General features: G+C 31.2%; 1 protein-coding gene across 4 annotated transcripts in view; it reads left to right on the top strand.

The window, feature by feature from the left end:
* The window catches only part of ADAM2 (ADAM metallopeptidase domain 2), a 149,092-nt gene that overhangs the window by 35,595 nt on the left and 95,942 nt on the right, over positions 1 to 17,555 (top strand). For all 4 annotated transcript variants that reach the window (XR_009349726.1, XR_009349725.1, XM_059156314.1 and 1 more), the window contains exon 7: positions 2,585 to 2,641. Coding sequence is in view for 2 of the 4 variants with exons in the window: in XM_059156314.1 (XP_059012297.1) it covers positions 2,585 to 2,641 (57 nt within the window). In the remaining 2 variants the exon portion in view is untranslated. The remainder of the gene's footprint in view (positions 1 to 2,584; positions 2,642 to 17,555) is intronic.

The following is a 17,555-nucleotide window of genomic DNA, read 5'->3' as shown; positions in this document are numbered from 1 at the left end:
GACTCACTTTACTCTCTGATAAAACTCTCCTGTTTTTCATTCCATCCTACTTTTTCTGACTTTTTCTTATACAATCACATTCTAGATACTGATATTTCTTATGTTATGTCTCAGGTTTTCATTTGTTTGTCATATATTTTTTCATGGATTTATCTACTGTGATTTACAGATCTCCCACTCTTTCTAAAATTTTTCCTGAGTTATCTCATGTTAAAATACACAAATACATATTATCTATCTACCTATATATATTTATCATCTATTTGTCTATGTATCTTTGTGTGTATCATCTGTATATCTGAGTATCTCCTATATAATAGATATCATCTATCTATCATCATCTATCATCTACCTATGATCTATCTATATCTGTATCCTCTATCATCTATCATCTATCTATCTTCTATCATGTCTACTTATCAATTATCTTTATATCCCTTCTCACTCCCTAAATATTCCTACCCATGACTTCTACATTTTTTTGAACTTAAATCTTTAATCTATATATGTTGCAATTGGATCATCTGATAGCATTATATGATCTTCTTGCTTGGATTCAATTCTTTAGTATTTACTTGACTAAAGCAAATTTGCCTGCAAATGGAGTCATCTTTACATAACAGATGTATAAATAACTTGTCTCTGTATATGGTTACTTTCTCTTACTAAATAAAATAGTTTTAGAGATCTTTTGAAATCAAATATCTTCTCACTTTTCCAACACACACAATTTCTCAAATTATTTTATGCACCTTTGTCTTAAGCTTTTATTTGGCTAGAATGGAATGTGTATTTTTTTCTGCATAGAAGCATACTGTTCATTAAATGAATAAATAAATTGTTATTAACTAAATATTAACCAATCCTCATCTTGAAGGTCAAGAATTACTTCAGGGAATGTTCCACAACACTTACGTTCATTAAAACAAAGAAATTTGAATCCCTCAGTTCACTAATATATTATTTCTCTCAATTAATTTAAATGTTTTATTGGCCAGTAAGGTAGTGTCACTTACTTGTTTAGGGACTTTAATTAAAGGATAGAGTCCTATAGACAAGACTATTTTGCAACGTTTGGCACTTAACTTTGGAAGAAATGATAAGAAACCAATTAGACCATAAGGGGATTTCATCAGCATTTTTATTTTTTTATTTTTTTAAAGATTTTATTTATTTATTTGACAGACAGAGATCACAAATAGGCAGAGAAGCAGGCAGAGAGAGAGGAGGAAGCGGGGTCTCTGCTGAGCAGAGAGCCCGATATAGGGCCCAATCCCAGGACCCTGGGATCATGACCTGAGCCTAAGGCAGAGGCTTTAACCCACTGAGCCACCCAGGCCTCGCATCAGCATTTTAAAAATAAAATCCTCAAATCTCCAACACTTGGGCCAAGAAAGAGAATTTTAAAGTAAGGGGGGAAAATGAGTAATTAGTGATCCCTAAATTTGTTTTTCTGATCTTTCTCAACTTTTCTTTTTCCTTTAAGTTACTAAAATCATTATTATTCTTCTCCACTAAACCCCAGATTTGTTTTTCCCTCTTTAATTGTCCTTTTTTATGTGTTAAGGAAAATAGTTTACCTAAAATGGAATGGTTTTGAACTTTCAGGGGATTAAATATCAGTTTAAAGAAGAAAACATGTAGACACTAAAATAAACTTGATAAACTCAGTTTCTGAAATTTGATGATCCTTCTTTGCTTCCAAATATTTTCCAGTAATGTAAATGTATGCTATTTTAGTAACAAAATATTTGAAGTTTTCCATACATATATTAAGTGCTTACAAAGACTGTCTTATATGTTTTCTCCAGTGCCTTCCTCCTTCACCAAAAAATAATGATGAACATAAGTAATTTTATTATTAGTATCTAACAATTATTACTTTATCCTAATTTTTGGGAAACAGTCTAAGTCACATAAATGATAAGCCAGATTTCAAATACCATTAGACTTCACATTTGTGCCTAATTTAACCACCATGATAAGGTGGATCACACGAAATCCAGAATGTACATCTTGAGATACCTATGATATGATTTAACAAAGTTTGTCATTTTGAATCTCTGTTGGATAGTGTTTGTTTGTTTGTTTGTTTTTTTAATTTAATTTGCTGACATTTTTCTGGGCAAATTATACAAACACTAACTTTATCTTTCAAATGAAATCCCACTCTTCTAGACTCAGAGCTGTGTCTTCACTATTTTGGGGTATAGAAAAAACTATTAGGACCACATACTACAGTTTAATATAATTTTTAAGCTAATTAAACATCATCTTGTAATGGAAAGTCAATGGAAAAGTTTCCTTAGAGAAAATAATACAAATAGCCCAATACCAGTGAGAATATGGACAATGGAAGTAAAAGAAAGGTTTTTTTGAATAAATTAAATATTTGATCAAGCACAAAAGAAGTGACAAATGCAAAATTTCTGAAAATGATTCAGTGATGGCAAGTTTTGGTTAAGTTATCTAATTCTTTTTTATATCTAAAATTGTATTTTGCAACATTGAATTCATGAGACAGTGATATATATAAAACAAGTAATACTTCAATTTTGATATAAAATTTGTGGATTTTTTTCAGCCACTTTCAGAGTTCTCTCAGTATATAGAAATGCATATTGTAGTAGAAAAAAATTTGGTAAGTATATTTTCATTTGTTTATTTTATGTCCATTTAAATTAACAATGAAGGGTTATAAAAAGTTGGAATAAATTTTTAACAAATGACAATAAATGACCATTTTTGCTTTAATGTATTTTAAATTTAAATTTAAATTAGTAGTAAATTAGAAATCAAATCTCTATAAATTTATTCTTAGCCTTATATAAATAATGTAGATTAAAACAACTGCTACATTTAGAATGTAATTTTATTTATTTATTTAGTAAATTTTATCCTTCCCATCCTCCTATTGCTTGGGAATACTTGAACTTTTTACTGTCTCCATAGTTATGTCTTTTTCAGAATGTCACGTAATTGAAATATACAGTATGTAGCTATTACAAACAGTTTTATTTACCTTAGTAATATGTTTTTAACTTTATTCCATGCCTTTTCATGGCTTAATAGCTCATTTATTTTCAGCACTGAGTGAAATTCTATTATCTGGATATACTACAATTTATTTATACACTTAACTACTGAAGCATATCTTGGTTGCTTCCAAGTTTGGAAAATTGTGAACCAAACTGAAAAAACATCCATATGCAGGTTTTTGTGTGGATTTAAATTCTGATGCCTCTGGGGAGATATCAAGGAGTATTATTGCTAGATCATAATGTAAGAGTTCTTTTCATTTCATAAGAAACTTCTAGAATTTTTTCTAAAGTGACTGCATCATTCTGCATTTAGCACTTCTTTAAATATATCATCCTATTGTCTTCTGGCCTCAGAGGTTTCTCTTTTTCTTTTTCTTTTTTTTGAAAGAAAGAATGGAGGAAGGGCAAATAATCTGAAGCCGACTCCACATTCAACAGAGAGTCTGATGTGGGACTCCATCTCACAATCCTGAGACCATGACCTGAGCAGAAATCAAGAGTTAGATGTTTAATTTACTGAGCCAGGTGTCCCTGAACTCTGAGGTTTCTGGTGAAAAACGGACTGATATCTTATCATTACTTCTCTCTTCTGCTTTCAATATTCTATATTTGTATTTAGCTTTGATAGTTTGATTATAATGCCTTTGATTATAATGTGTCTTGGTATGGTTCTCTTTGGATTTATGCTTCTTAGTGTTGGTAAGCTTCCAAGATTTATAGGTTTATGTGTTTCATCAAATTTGGGAAGATTTGGCCATTGTTTCTTAAAAATTCTCTCTTTATCAGGGACTTCCATATTAATATATTTTTACACACAATAGTGTCTCATAATTCTTTTTTTCTCTCTCTATCTCTGGTCATTAGACTCAGTAATTTTTTTATTACTTTATTTTAATTTTATTTATTTATGCATTCATTAGGTATTTATTTATTTACTTATTTATGTTTAGCTAGCCACTGCATAGTACATAATTAGTCCTTGATGCAGTGTCTGGGGATTCATTAGTTAAGTATAACAACCAGTGCTTATCACAGCACATGCTCTCCCCAATATCCATCACCCTATTCCCCCCTAACCACCTCCCTCCTCCCCTCTGAAGCCCCCAGATTGTTTCTTGGGGTCTATAGTTTTCATGGTTCATACTCAGTAATTTCAATTATCCTACCTGCTGTTTCTTTCCTATGTCTCTTCAAATCTGCTGTTGAACACTTCTAATGAATTTTCAATTCACTTATTGTATAATTCCACTCCAGAATTTCATTTCTTTTTATAATTTCTATGTCTGTTATTATTCTCATTTTGTTCATGTATCATATTCCTTTTCCTTAGTTCTTCCTTTTAGCTGTTAACATATTTTATGTTATCTTTTTATGAAGCTTTTAATTAAATTTCAGTTAGTTAACAAACAGTATATTAGTTTCAGGTGTAAAATATAGTGATTCAGCACTTCCATACAACACCTGGTCCTCATCACAAGTACCTTTCTTAATCCTCATCACCTATTTCACCTATCTTTCCATCTACCTCTCCTCTGGTACCATCAGTTTGTAGTTTGTTCTATAGTCTATAGTTAAGAACTTCTCTGTTTTTTAATCTTCCTCCCACCTTAAATAATTTATTTTTTAAATTCCACGCATGAGTGGCATCATATGGTATTAGCATAATGCTCTTAGCTCCATCTGTGTCACTGCAAAGGGCAAGATTTCATTCTTTTTCATGGCTAAGTAATATTCCATTTTGTATATATACCATTTCTTCTTTATCCATTCATTAGTCAATGGATATAGCTGTTTCCATATTTCAGCTATGTAGATAATGCTGCTATGAACATTGGAGTTTATGCATCCCTTAGAATTAGTATTTTAGTGTACTTTGGGTAAATATCTACTGGTGCAGCTGCTGATTGTAGCATATTTTCATTTTTAACTTTTTGAGGAAACGCCATGCTGTTTTCCAGAATGATGAACTACTTTGCATTTCCACCAACAGTGCAAGAAGGTTCTCTTGTGTCCAAATCCTCACCAATAGCTATCGTTTTAGTGTTGTTGATTTTAGCCATTTTGATAGGTGTGAGGTTATATCTCATTGCAGTTTTGATTTGTATTCCCCTGATCATGAATGATGTTGAGCAACCATGTGTGTTGACCATCTGTGCATCTTCTTGGGAAAATGTTTATGTCTTTCCCCCTTTTTAAAATTAGATTATTCATTTTTTTTGGTGTTCAGTTTTATACATTCTTTTTGTGTACTAATCTTTTCAGATATGTCATTTGCTAATATCTTTTCCTATTCTGTAAGCTGCCTTTTAGTTTTTCTAATTTTTCCTTTGCTGTGCAGAAGCTTTTTATCTTGATGAAGTCTCAATAGTTTATTTTTCTTGGCTCAGCATATTATATCTAGAAAAAAGTTGATGTGGCCAATAGAGAGGTTACTGCCCAAAGTCTTTTTATGTCTTCAGGTCTCACATTAAGATCTTTCATCCACCTTGAATTTATCTTTGTATATAGTGTGAGAAAGTGATCCAGTTTTATTATTTGCATGTTGCTATCCTATTTTCCCAATACAATTTGTTGAAGAGAAAATCTTTTTCCCATTGGATATTCTTTCCTGCTTTATCAAAGATTAATTGACCATGTAGTTGTGAGTTCATTTCTGAGTTTCCTATTCTGTTCTATTGCTCTGTATGTCTATTTTTGTGCCAGTACTATACTGTTTTGATCACTACAGGTTTGTAACACAACTTGAAGTTATGATTTTGATGTCTTTAGCTTTGATATCTTTTTTCACAGTTGTTTTAGCTATGAAAGAGGTATTGTGGTTCCATACAAATTTTAGGATTGTTTGTTCTACTTCTGTGAAAAATGTTATTGGTATTTTGACAGAGATTACATTACATGTGTAATTACTTTGGGTACTATGGACATTTTAACAATATTTTTTCTTTCAATCCATGAGCATGGAACACCTTTCCATTTCTATTCAGTTTCTTTTATTAGCTATTTTATAACTTTCAGAGTACAGCTCTTTCAACTTTTTGGTTAGGTTTATTCTTAGGTATCTTATGATTGTTGGTGCAATGTAAGTGGCATTGATTCCTTAATTTCTCCTTTTTCTGTGTCATTATTGGTGTATAGGAATGCAACAAATTTCTTTATGTTAATTTTGTATCCTGTGACTTTACTAAATTCATGGATCAGTTTTTAGCCATTTTTTTTGGTGAAATCTTCTAGGTTTTTCCATATAGAGTGTCATGTCATATGCAAATAGTGGGAGTTTGATTTCTTCCTTGCCAATATAGATGAATTTTATTTCTTTTTGTTGTCTGATTGCTCTAGTTAGGACTTCTAGTATTATCTTAAATAACAGTGGACATCCCTGTTTTGTTCCTGACCATAAAGGAAAAGCTCTCAGTTTTTCTGAAGATGATGTTAGCTGAGAGTTTTTCATAAATTCTCTTGATTATGATGAGGTATGTTCCTCTAAACCTACTATGTCGAGGGTTTTTATCATAAGTTGATGTACTTTTCAGATACTTTTTCTGCATCTATTGAAACAATTGTATGGTTTTTATCCTTTCTTTTATGAATGTGGTATATCACATTGATTTGTCCATATTGGAGCACCCTTGCAACCCAGGAACAAATATCACTTGATTGGTGAGTGATTTTATTTTTAATGTATTGTTGGATTCAGTTAGCCACAATTTTATTAAGAATTTTTGGATCCATGTTCTTCAGTGATATTGGCCTGTAGTTCTCTGTTTTTAGTGGAGCCTTTATCTGGCTTTTGTATTGGGGTAATGCCTCAGAATGACTTTGAGAGTTTGCCGCCTTCTTATATTTTTTGTAGTATTATGAGAAAAATAGGTATTAATTCTTCTTAATTTTTTATTTTTAAAATATTTTATTTATTTATTTTACAGAGAGAGAGAGAGAGAGAGAGAGAGAGAGAGAGAGATATCACAAGTAGGCAGAGAGAAAAGGGGAAGCTTAGCAGAGAGCCTGCTGTGCTGCTTGATCCCAGGACCCTGACATCATGACCTGACCTGAAGGCAGAGGCTTAATCGACTGAGCCACCCAGGTGCCCCTTAACTCTTCTTTAAATGTTTGGTGGAATTCACCTGTGAAGCTATCTGGTCCTAGACTTTTGGGTTTTTGGCAAGTGGAGGGGGATTTTTTGAATTACTGATTCAATTTCTTTACTGGTTATTGGTCTTTCCAAGTTTTCTATTTCTCCTGTTTCTGTTTTCATAATCTGTATGTTTCTAGGAGTTTATTCATTTCTTTCAGGTTGTCCAGTTCTTTGGCATATGCTTTTTTTGGCATATACTTTTTCATAATAGCTCTTATAATTATATTTCTGTAGTGATTATTGTTTTTCTTCTCATTTGTGAATTAATTTATTTAATTTCTCTCTCTTCCTTTCTTTTAATAAACCTGGCTAGAGGTTTGTCAATTTTTTTCAAAGAACCAATTCCTGGTCTCATTGATCTATTCTATTATGTTTTTGTTTTATTTTGGTTTGGTTTGGTTTTGAGGTTTTGGGGTTTTGTTTGTTTGTTTTTATATTTTTTATTTCTGTTCTAACCTTTACTATTTTCTTCCTTCTGGTGGATTAGTCTTCATTTGTTATACTCTCTAGCTCCTTTGGGTGTAATAAGTTAGGTTGCTTATTTGAGGTTTTTCTTGTTTCTTGGAATAGGCCTGTATTTCTATATACTTCCCTCTTAGAAATGTTTTTGCTGCATCCCAAAGGTTTGGACTGTTTTGTTTTCATGTATTTTTAAAAATTTCTTATTTGATTGATTTATTTATTGTTTTAGTAGCATGGTGTTTAATCTTCATGTGATTATGATCTTTCCAAATTTTATATTTTGATCAACTCCAAATTTCATAGCATTGTGGGCAGAAAATGTAGTATGGTATTATTTCAGTCTTTTTGTACTTTTTGAGGCCTGATTTGAGATCTAATATATGATCTATTCTTGAGATTGTTCCATATGTACTTGAAAAGAATTTATATTCTGTTTTAGAATTAAATGTTCTAAATGTATCTGTTAAGTCTGTCTGTTCCAATGTGCCATTCAAAGCCATTGTTTCTTTATTTTCTGTTTAGATGATCTGTCTATAGATATAAGTGATGTGTTAAAGTCCCATATTATTTTATTATCATTGAGTTCCTTTATGTTTGTTTTTAATTCTTACATACTTAGTGCTCCCATGGAGGAATAAATATTGTTGTATTGTCCCCTCTATAATTATATAGCATCCTTTATCTCTTGTTGCAGTCTTTGTTTTAAAGTCTAGTTTGTCTCATAGAAACATTACTGCTCTGGCTTTGAAAGTGTGGATTGTTTTAGGTAATAAAGACACTTTAACAATATTTGTCTTTCCAATCCACGAGCATGGAATGTTTATCCATTTCTTTTTGTCTTCTTCAATTACTTTCATAAGTGTTGTAGAGTTTTCAAAGTACTTTTACCTCTTTGGTTTAGCTTTATTCCTAGGTATCTTATGGTTTAGGTGCAATTGTGAATGGGACCCATTCTTTGATTTTTCTTTCTTCTGCCTCATTCTTAGTGTATAGAAATGCAACCGATTTCTGTGCATTGATTTTATATCTTGCCACTTTGCTGAATTCCTATGTGAGTTCTAGCAATTTTGGGATGGAGTCTTACAAGTCATAGAGTATCATGCAAAGGGTGAAAGTTTGACTTCTTTGCTGATTTGGATGATTTTATTTCTTTTGTTCTTTGATCACTGAAGCTAGAACTTCTAGTACTATGATGAACAAGAGTGGAGAGAGTAAATATCCCTGTTATGTTCCTGAGTTTAGGGGAAAAACTCTCAGCTTTTTCCCCATTGAGGGTGATATTTGCTGTGGGTTTTTCATATATGGCTTTTATGATAGATATGTTCTCTCTATCCCTACACTGCAGAGAGTTTTTATAAAAAATGATGCTCTATTTTGTCAAATGTTCTTTCTACATCTATTGAGATGGGGTTTATCTAGCTTATTCTTTCAATGAACAAGCTCCTTGTTTTGTTGATCTATTCTACTGTTTTTTTTTTTTTTAATTTCTATATCATTGATTTCTGCTCTAATCTTTATTATTTCTCTTCTCCTGCTGGATGTAAGCTTTATTTGCTCTTCTTTTTTTTCCAGCCCCTTTAGGTGTAAGATTAGATTGTGTATTTGAGACTTTTCTTGTTTCTTGAGAGTAGCCTCTATTGCTATATACTTTTTTATTAGGACTGCCTTTGCTGCATCATAAATATTCTGAAATTTTGTGGTTTCATTTTCATTTGTTTCTGTGTATTTTTAAAATTCTTCAGTTATCTGGCTAATCCACTCATTCTTTAATAGGATGCTCTTTAACCTCCATGTATTTGTTTTCCTTCCAAATTTTCTTTTGTAATTAAATTTAAGCTTTTTAAAAAATTTTTATTCATTTACTTGACAGAGAGAGAGACAGCAAGAGAGGAAACACAAGCAGTAGGAGTGGGAAAGGGAGAAGCAGACTTTCTGCTGAGCAGGGACCCCAGTGTGGGGCTTGATAGAGTACCCTGGGATCATGACCTGATCTGAAGGCAGACACTGAATGACTTCGCCATCCAGGTGCCCCTGAGTTTAAAGCATTGTGGTCTGAAAATATTCATGGAGTAATCTCAAGCTTTTGGTACCAGTTGAACCCTGATTTGTGGCCCAGTATGTGGTGCATTCTGGAGACTGTTCCATGTATCGTCTAGAAGAATGTATATTCTGTTGCTTTAGGGTGAAATCTTCTGAATATATCTGTGAAGTCCATTTGGTCCAGTGTGTTATTCAAAGCCTTTGTTTCCTTCTTGCTCTTCTGCTTAGATGATCTGTCCATTGCTGTGAGTGGGATGTTAAAATTCCCTGGTATTATTGTAGTGTTACAAATGAATTTATTTAAGTTTTTGTTATTAATTGCTTTATATAATTGACTGCTTCCCAGTTAGGCACATAAATATTTGCAACTGTTAGATCTTCCTGTTGGTAGACCTCTTTATTATAATATGGTGTCCTTCTTATCACTTATTACAGTCTTTGATTTAAAAATCTAGTTTGTATGATATAAGGATTGCTATCCTAGCTTTCTTTTCATGTCTTTTAACATGATAAATGGTTCTCCACCCCCTCACTTTCAATCTGGAGGTGTCTTTGGGTCCAAAATGAGTCTCTTGTAGACAGCATATCACTGGATCTTGTTTTTTAGTCCAATATGATACTCTCTTTTGATTGGAGCATTTAGTCCATTTACATTCAGAGTAATTATTTAAAGATATGAGTTTAGTGCTTTTGTATTACCTGTAAAGTCACTGTCTCTGTAGATTGTCTTTTCTCTTCTGGTCTTTGTTACTTTGCTCAAAGGGTGCATTTGAATATTTCTTGGAGGGCTGGCTTAGGGATCACAAATTCTTTTAGTTTCTGTGTGTCCTGGAAACTCTTTATCTCTCCTTCCATTCTGAATGACAACCTTGCTGGATAAAGTATTCTTGGCTGCATATTTTTCCCATTTAGCACATTGAATATGTCATACCAGTCCTTTCTGGATGCCGGCCTTGTTTCTGTCTTGTAGGTTATGGCATTTTGTCCCAAGCTGCTTTCAGGATTTTCTCTTTGTCTCTGAAATTTGCAAGCTCCACTATGATATGTTGAGATGCTGACCTATTTTTATTGACTTTGAAGGCATTCTCTATGCTTCCTGGACTTGAGTGCTTGTTTATTTCCACAGATTAACAATGTTCTCAGCTCTAATTTGTTCAAATAAACCTCTGCCCCTCTATCTTTCTCCTCCTCTCTGGGACCCCTATTATTCAAATATTATTTTGCATTATGTTCACTGATTTCTCAAAATCTACCTTCATGATCCAGTAGTTTTCTCTTTTTTTTCTCAGTTTTCTTATTCTCCATCATTTTATTTTCTATATCATTGACTACCTCTTCTACTTTCTTTATCTTAGCAGGTAGAGCCTCCATTTTTTATTGCATCTCAGTAATACTATTTTGAATTTGACCTGATTAGATTTTAATTCTTCTATTTCTATAGAAGTGGATTTTTTACTGTCGTCTGTGTTTCGTTTTTTCCCCCCCCCAAGCCCAGCTAGTATCTTTATACTCATTGTTTTGAATTCTAATTCTGACATAATTATGCTGGTTAAATCCCTGGCAGTGAGGGCAGTCTCCTATTCTTTCTTTTGGGGTGAGTTTCTCGGTTTCATCATTGTGTCTAGAAAGAATAAGTGAAAGAGAGAAAAAAGACAAAAATAGCAACAACACCAGAAAAATACAAACAAACCAAACTGGAAGAAAACAAAAACAAAACAAAGGAAGAAAAAAATCAAACAATAAGTAAAACAGGACAAAACAATAAACTAGATCGTGGGTGTATTTTGGTCTATTTGTCAAAGGAAACTAGATCTTAAAATAGAAAGGAAAACATTTATATATTAAAAATGTTTTTTTTTTTAAGATTTTATTTATTTGACAGAGATAACAAGTAGGCAGAGAGGCAGGCAAAAAGAGAAGGAAGCAGGATCTCTGCTGAGCAGAGAGCCCGATGCAGGGCTTGATCCCAGGACCCTGGGATCATGACCTGAGCTGAAGGCAGAGGCTTTAACCCACTGAGCCACCCAGGCGCCCCTATAAAAATGTTTTTAATATATATATTATAATTATATATATGATCATATATAATATATAAGTATATAAAATAGAAAGGAAAACATTTATATATAAATATATTAATATATATTAATATATAACTATTAATTATATTAATATCAATTATATAGATATATTATATTTATTATTTATTATATGTTATAATCATATCAATATATTAATTCATATGAATATAAATTATTAATATTATTAACATATTATTAATAAATAAGTTACTATTAATATTATATAGTAATTATAGGTATCTAATATTAATTATAATTAATATAATATATATGTATTTATATATACTAATATATTAATATTATATTACTAATATATATTAATATTATATAATATTATTATATTACATATAATATATATAATATTCCTATACAATATCAATTAATTAATATTATTAATATTATATATCATAATATTAATATAAATACATTTATATTATATTAATTATAATTAATTAATTATGATTAATTATAATTAATTAATCATAATTAATTATAATTTATATATATTTATATATATATGAATTTATATATAAAATATAAATATATATTTATATTTATAAATTTATATTTATATTATATATTATAATTAATATAAATATAATTTATATTACATATAACATATATATTTATATTACATATAACATATATATTTATATTATATAACATATATAATATAAATTATATTTATATTAATTAATTATTATATATTAATATATTTATATGTTAATAAAATATATTAATAATAAATAAATTTTATTAATATTAATATTTAATAATATTTATATGTTATATTATATATAAATTATATATTATATAATATATATATTATATATAAAATAATATATAATTTATATACAAATGTTTTTCTTTCTATTTTATATATTTATATATTATTAAATATTATATATTAATCTAATATATATGTATATTTATTTATTTATTTTAAGCACATGACCCAGTTTCCAGTCTCCAAACTTATGGGCTCCTCCAGTGTGGACTGGAGCAATTTCTCCTGGGGAAGGAGGTGTTCTCATTGATTTTCTGTCTTTTTCTGGGCGCCTGCCCAAAGAAGGGTCACCCCATCATAAAGTGGTACTTGGTTTATGGCAACACTGAGCAGAAAGGTGGCACACCTAGACTTGCTGCTTTCAGCTGGCTTCCTTTCTCTGATGCTTGGGAACTCTGCCACACTCAGGTACCACCATTCTTTTTGTGACCATGAGGATCTTGATACCATGCTGTCCACCTGGCCCCATTTTACAACCTGAGCACCTTTGAGCCAGGGATGTTCCCAAGTTGGCAGATTTCTTAATGCTCCCATTTTGCAATCTGATGCTTATATGCTTTTAATACTTTCTGGTAGCCTGCTTAAGTGCTTCCTCCCCTCCTTGGCCCCATATTCACATCTCCTCTACACCTCCTACCTTGCAAAAAGTGCATCACTTTCCTATTTGTAGAACTGCAGCAATTATTTTCTCAGATATCCCATTTTCTCAGATCTTCTCTCAGATCCCCACTAGAGAGCTAGTTGCACTCCAGGGACCAGAAGGAATTAGGGACCCCTACTCCTCTAACATCTTAACTCCTTCCCCAGACTCTGTTTTCAGATGTGTATGTATTTATAATTTTATATCTTCTTCATGGACATGTCAGTTCTCTTCTTGTTGTTTTCATATTATTCTCTTTCAGTACTTTTATTTTCAAATTATTTGTATCTTTGAAAATAAAATGTAGTATGTCTTCTGTAAACAATATATATTTAGTTCTTCTTTTCCCTTTATCAAATCTGGCAGCCTCTGATATCTTCTTGGATTATTTAATTTTTTAAAAGATTTTATTTATTTGTCAGAGAGAGAAAGAGCAAGAGAGAGCACAAGCAGAGAGAGGGGCAGGCAGAAGGAGAAGCAGGCTCTCTGCTGAGCAAGGAGCCCAATGTGGGATTCAATCCCAGCACTCTGGGATAATGAACTGAGCTTAAGGCAGTTCCTAGACTGACTGAGCCATGCAATGATGTTGGATTACTTTAATTTTTAAATATATTTTTTTGTGTATGGGAGGTTATTCAAGTCAACTGAGTATTTAACTCATTTTTGAGGTCTTAATAGTACTTCATGGTATGCATGTGCTGTAATGGATTCACTTATTCCCTTTTTGGTGAGTATTCACTCTATTTCCAGTTTTCTTTCTTTTTTCTTTTTCTTTTCCTTTTCTTTTCTCTTTCTTTGTTTTGCTTTATGCCATAAATAATGCTTATGAATTATCCTTATTCATGAGCACTTCCATCTTGGGCATTTAACGCCTATCAGAAAGTTCACCAGGAATAGGGATGATGGCTTAAAGGATTTATGTTGTTTAATTTTAATGGATATCATCCATTGCTTCATAAAGATTGTAACTTTTTTCACATATCCAAGTTAAAACTGAAAATACAATATTCCTTTCATACCTAGTAATCATTGATTTTATATTTATCTTTAATTTTTGTTAGTGCACATCAAATTTTATCTAAATGGGATTTTAATTTCTATTTCCTTGAGAATTAATTTAAACATCATTTAATATTTAGTGGTCACTGATATTAGCTTTTCTCTGAATTGATAATTTATGCCTTTTCTCATGTTTTACTTGTTTGCCTTGTTAGAAGAAATCTTTGAATATTTAAAAATATTCACATTTTTAATGTCTGAGATAAAATATTATCAAAATGCTGACTTTGGTAATTAACTTCATTTGTGGATTTTTTGTATCACAAAACTTTGATTTTCATGTATTCAAATATGTCTTCCTATTCCTACACAACTTTCAGCTTTGCAATTTTATTTAGGAGGTATCAGTAATGCCTATATTTTTTTATGTAGTTTTCTAGATTTGTCTGCATTTAACTCTTTAATTCACTTGGGATCTATTTTTATATATGGTATAGGATAAACCACGACCCGAGATGGGGGTCTACTTTTGTTTTCTTTCAGATGAATAGTTGGTTCTGCAAGCATTATTTCTTAAATATAAAAAGTCTCACATGTGATTGGGATACATTTTGATTTCTCTATTTTGTGTCCCATTAATATTTTTCCACTCATAAGCTAATATCATAGTGACAATTGCAGTGGCTTTATGGTATCATCATATCTAGCAAGGCAAATCTCATCCTGTTTTTTTCATACTTTAACATATTTTCTCTCTTGATTCTTTTCCTTATGTATAAACCTTAAGATCATTTTCGTAATCCTCACTCCCAAAATGGAGAACTCTAGTTGGGATGGCATTAAAACTTAATACTAACTTCGAGTGATTAACAAACTTAGGATAGAAAGTCTCCTTATCCAAAAATAATGTATACTCTTGTCATTAGACTGATTTTATACCTTTTAATAAGATTACTGTAGTTTTCTTCATATAGATATTGCCTTTTTAAAATTTATTCTTAAGTAAAGTAATTTAGTTTTTTAGTATTGCAAGTGAATTTTTTATATAAAATTAAAAAAATCATTAACTTTATAGATATCTCCTATATCTAGCAATCTTAACCATATTCTTATAATTGTAGTAATTTTACTGGAATCTCATGTGTTTTCTAGTATAAAATGTATCATAAACTCAAAGATGGAGTTTTATTTCTTCTATCCAAATGTGTGCCTTAGTTATTTTATTTTCCTGTGCTTTTGCGTTCACAAAAATTTCCCTGACCATGTTAAATAATAAAGAGAATAATAGATAAGCTCCTCATTTTAGTTGAAATCGTTTTTCCACTTAGAATGATATTTATTATTAGTTTTTTGTTGTTGATTTTTGCCATTGTTGCTGTGTTTAGTCTTTATAACACCTGAGTGGTTTCACTTGATTCCAATGTTTTGACTTGTTATTAGGAATTTCTGGTGAATTTTATTGAATTCTTTCTCAGGATTTATTATATCAACCATGCAGGTTTTATTTGTTAGTTTGTTGATGTAATGCAATAATACATATTTTATTGATGTTGAGCATGAGTTTACGGGAAATCAGCTACCTCATCTTCACATATTATTCTTATGATACATTGCTGGAATCTACTAACATTTATAAAATCTGCATTCATATTAATGGATACAGATGTTTTATATTTTATAGTTTTATTAAATAGATCATTTACCACAGAAGAAACCTGAAAGTTGATGAAAAATTCAGGAACTTATGATCTCATATCTGCATTTTATCTAAGCTTTAAATAATTGATAATCACATTATAATCTAGTCATTTTCAAACTTTGGTATAAATAAGAATCACTAAGGAAACTTGGTGATAAAATCACACACCCAGATCCTGTTGTACTTCAATAAATCTAGGTCTCTGTATTCTTTACTCATTTTCCAGGTGATTCTGACCTGCCAAAATCTGAGAGTTACTTTCTAAACTGTTTTAAAAGCTCATAGTTCCCTAATTTCTTTCTATGTTACATTTTTAGTATATAGGAAAGCAACTGATTCCTGTGCATTGATTTTGTATACTACCACATTACTGAATTGCTGTATGAGTTCTAGTAGTTTGGGGATGGAGTCTTTTGGGTTTTCGACATAAAGTGTCATGTCCTCCATGAAGAGAGAGAGAGTTTGGCTTCTTCTTTGCCAATCTGAATACCTTTCATTTCTTTGTGTTTTCTGATTGCTGTTGCTAGGACTTCTAGTATTATGTTTAACAATAGTGGTGAGAATGGACATCCTTGTTGTGTTTCTGATCGTAAGGGGTAGGCCCTCAGCTTTTCCGCAGTGAGAATGATATTCACTGTGAGCTTTTCATAACTGGATTTTATGAAATTGAGGAATGTTCCCTCTTTCCCTATGCTCTGAAGAGTTTTAATCAGAAAAGGGTGCTGTATTTTGTCAAATGCTTTTTCTGCACCAATTGAGAGGACCGTATGGTTCTTGTCACTTCTCTTAGCAATGTGTTTTATCACACTGATTGATTCATGAGTGTTGAACCACTTTTTGTATCCCAGGGATAAATCCTACCTGGTCATGATGGATAATCCTTTTAATGTACTGTTGGATCCTATTAGCTAAGAGCTTGTTAAGAGTTTTGGTCACCATAATCATCGGTAATATTGTCTGGAAAAAATTCTCCTTTTTGATGGGGTCTTTGCCTGGTTTTGGGATCAAGGTAATGTTGGCCTCATAGAACGAGTTTGGTAGTTTTCCTCATGATTTTATTTTATGAAACAGCTTCAGGAGAACAGGTATTATTTCTTCTTTGAATGTTTGGTAGAATTCTGCAGGGAATCCATCAGGCCCTGGACTCATTTTGGGGGAGGTTTTTGATCACTGCTTCAATCTCATTACTGGTTATTGGTCTATTCATGTTATCAGTTTCTTCTTGTTTCAGTCATTGTAGTTTATAGATTTCCAGGAAGGCATCCATTTCTTCCAGGTTGCTTAATTTATTGGCATATAGTTGTTGATTATAGTCTTTAATAATTGTTTCTATTTCCTTGGTGTTAGTTATAGTCTCTCCCCTTTCATTAATAATTTTGTTAATTTGGGTCCTTTCTCTTTTCTTAAGGATATGTCTGGTTAGTGGTTTATTGATACTATTCTTTCAAAAAAAAAAAAACAACAGATTCCAGTTTCATTGATCTGCTCTACTGTATTTCTGGTTTCTAATTCATTGATCTCTGCTCTAATCTTAATTATTTCTCTTTTTGTGCATGGTTTAGCATTAATTTGAATTGATTCCATTTACAATAGCACCAAAAACCATAAGATACCTGGAATAAACCTAACCAAAGAAGTAAAAGATCTATACTCTAGAAACTACAGAACACAGAA

The sequence above is a fragment of the Mustela lutreola genome, chromosome 18 (assembly GCF_030435805.1).
Source record: "Mustela lutreola isolate mMusLut2 chromosome 18, mMusLut2.pri, whole genome shotgun sequence".
Lineage (NCBI taxonomy): Eukaryota > Metazoa > Chordata > Mammalia > Carnivora > Mustelidae > Mustela > Mustela lutreola.
This window is presented reverse-complemented; position numbering and strand designations above follow the sequence as displayed.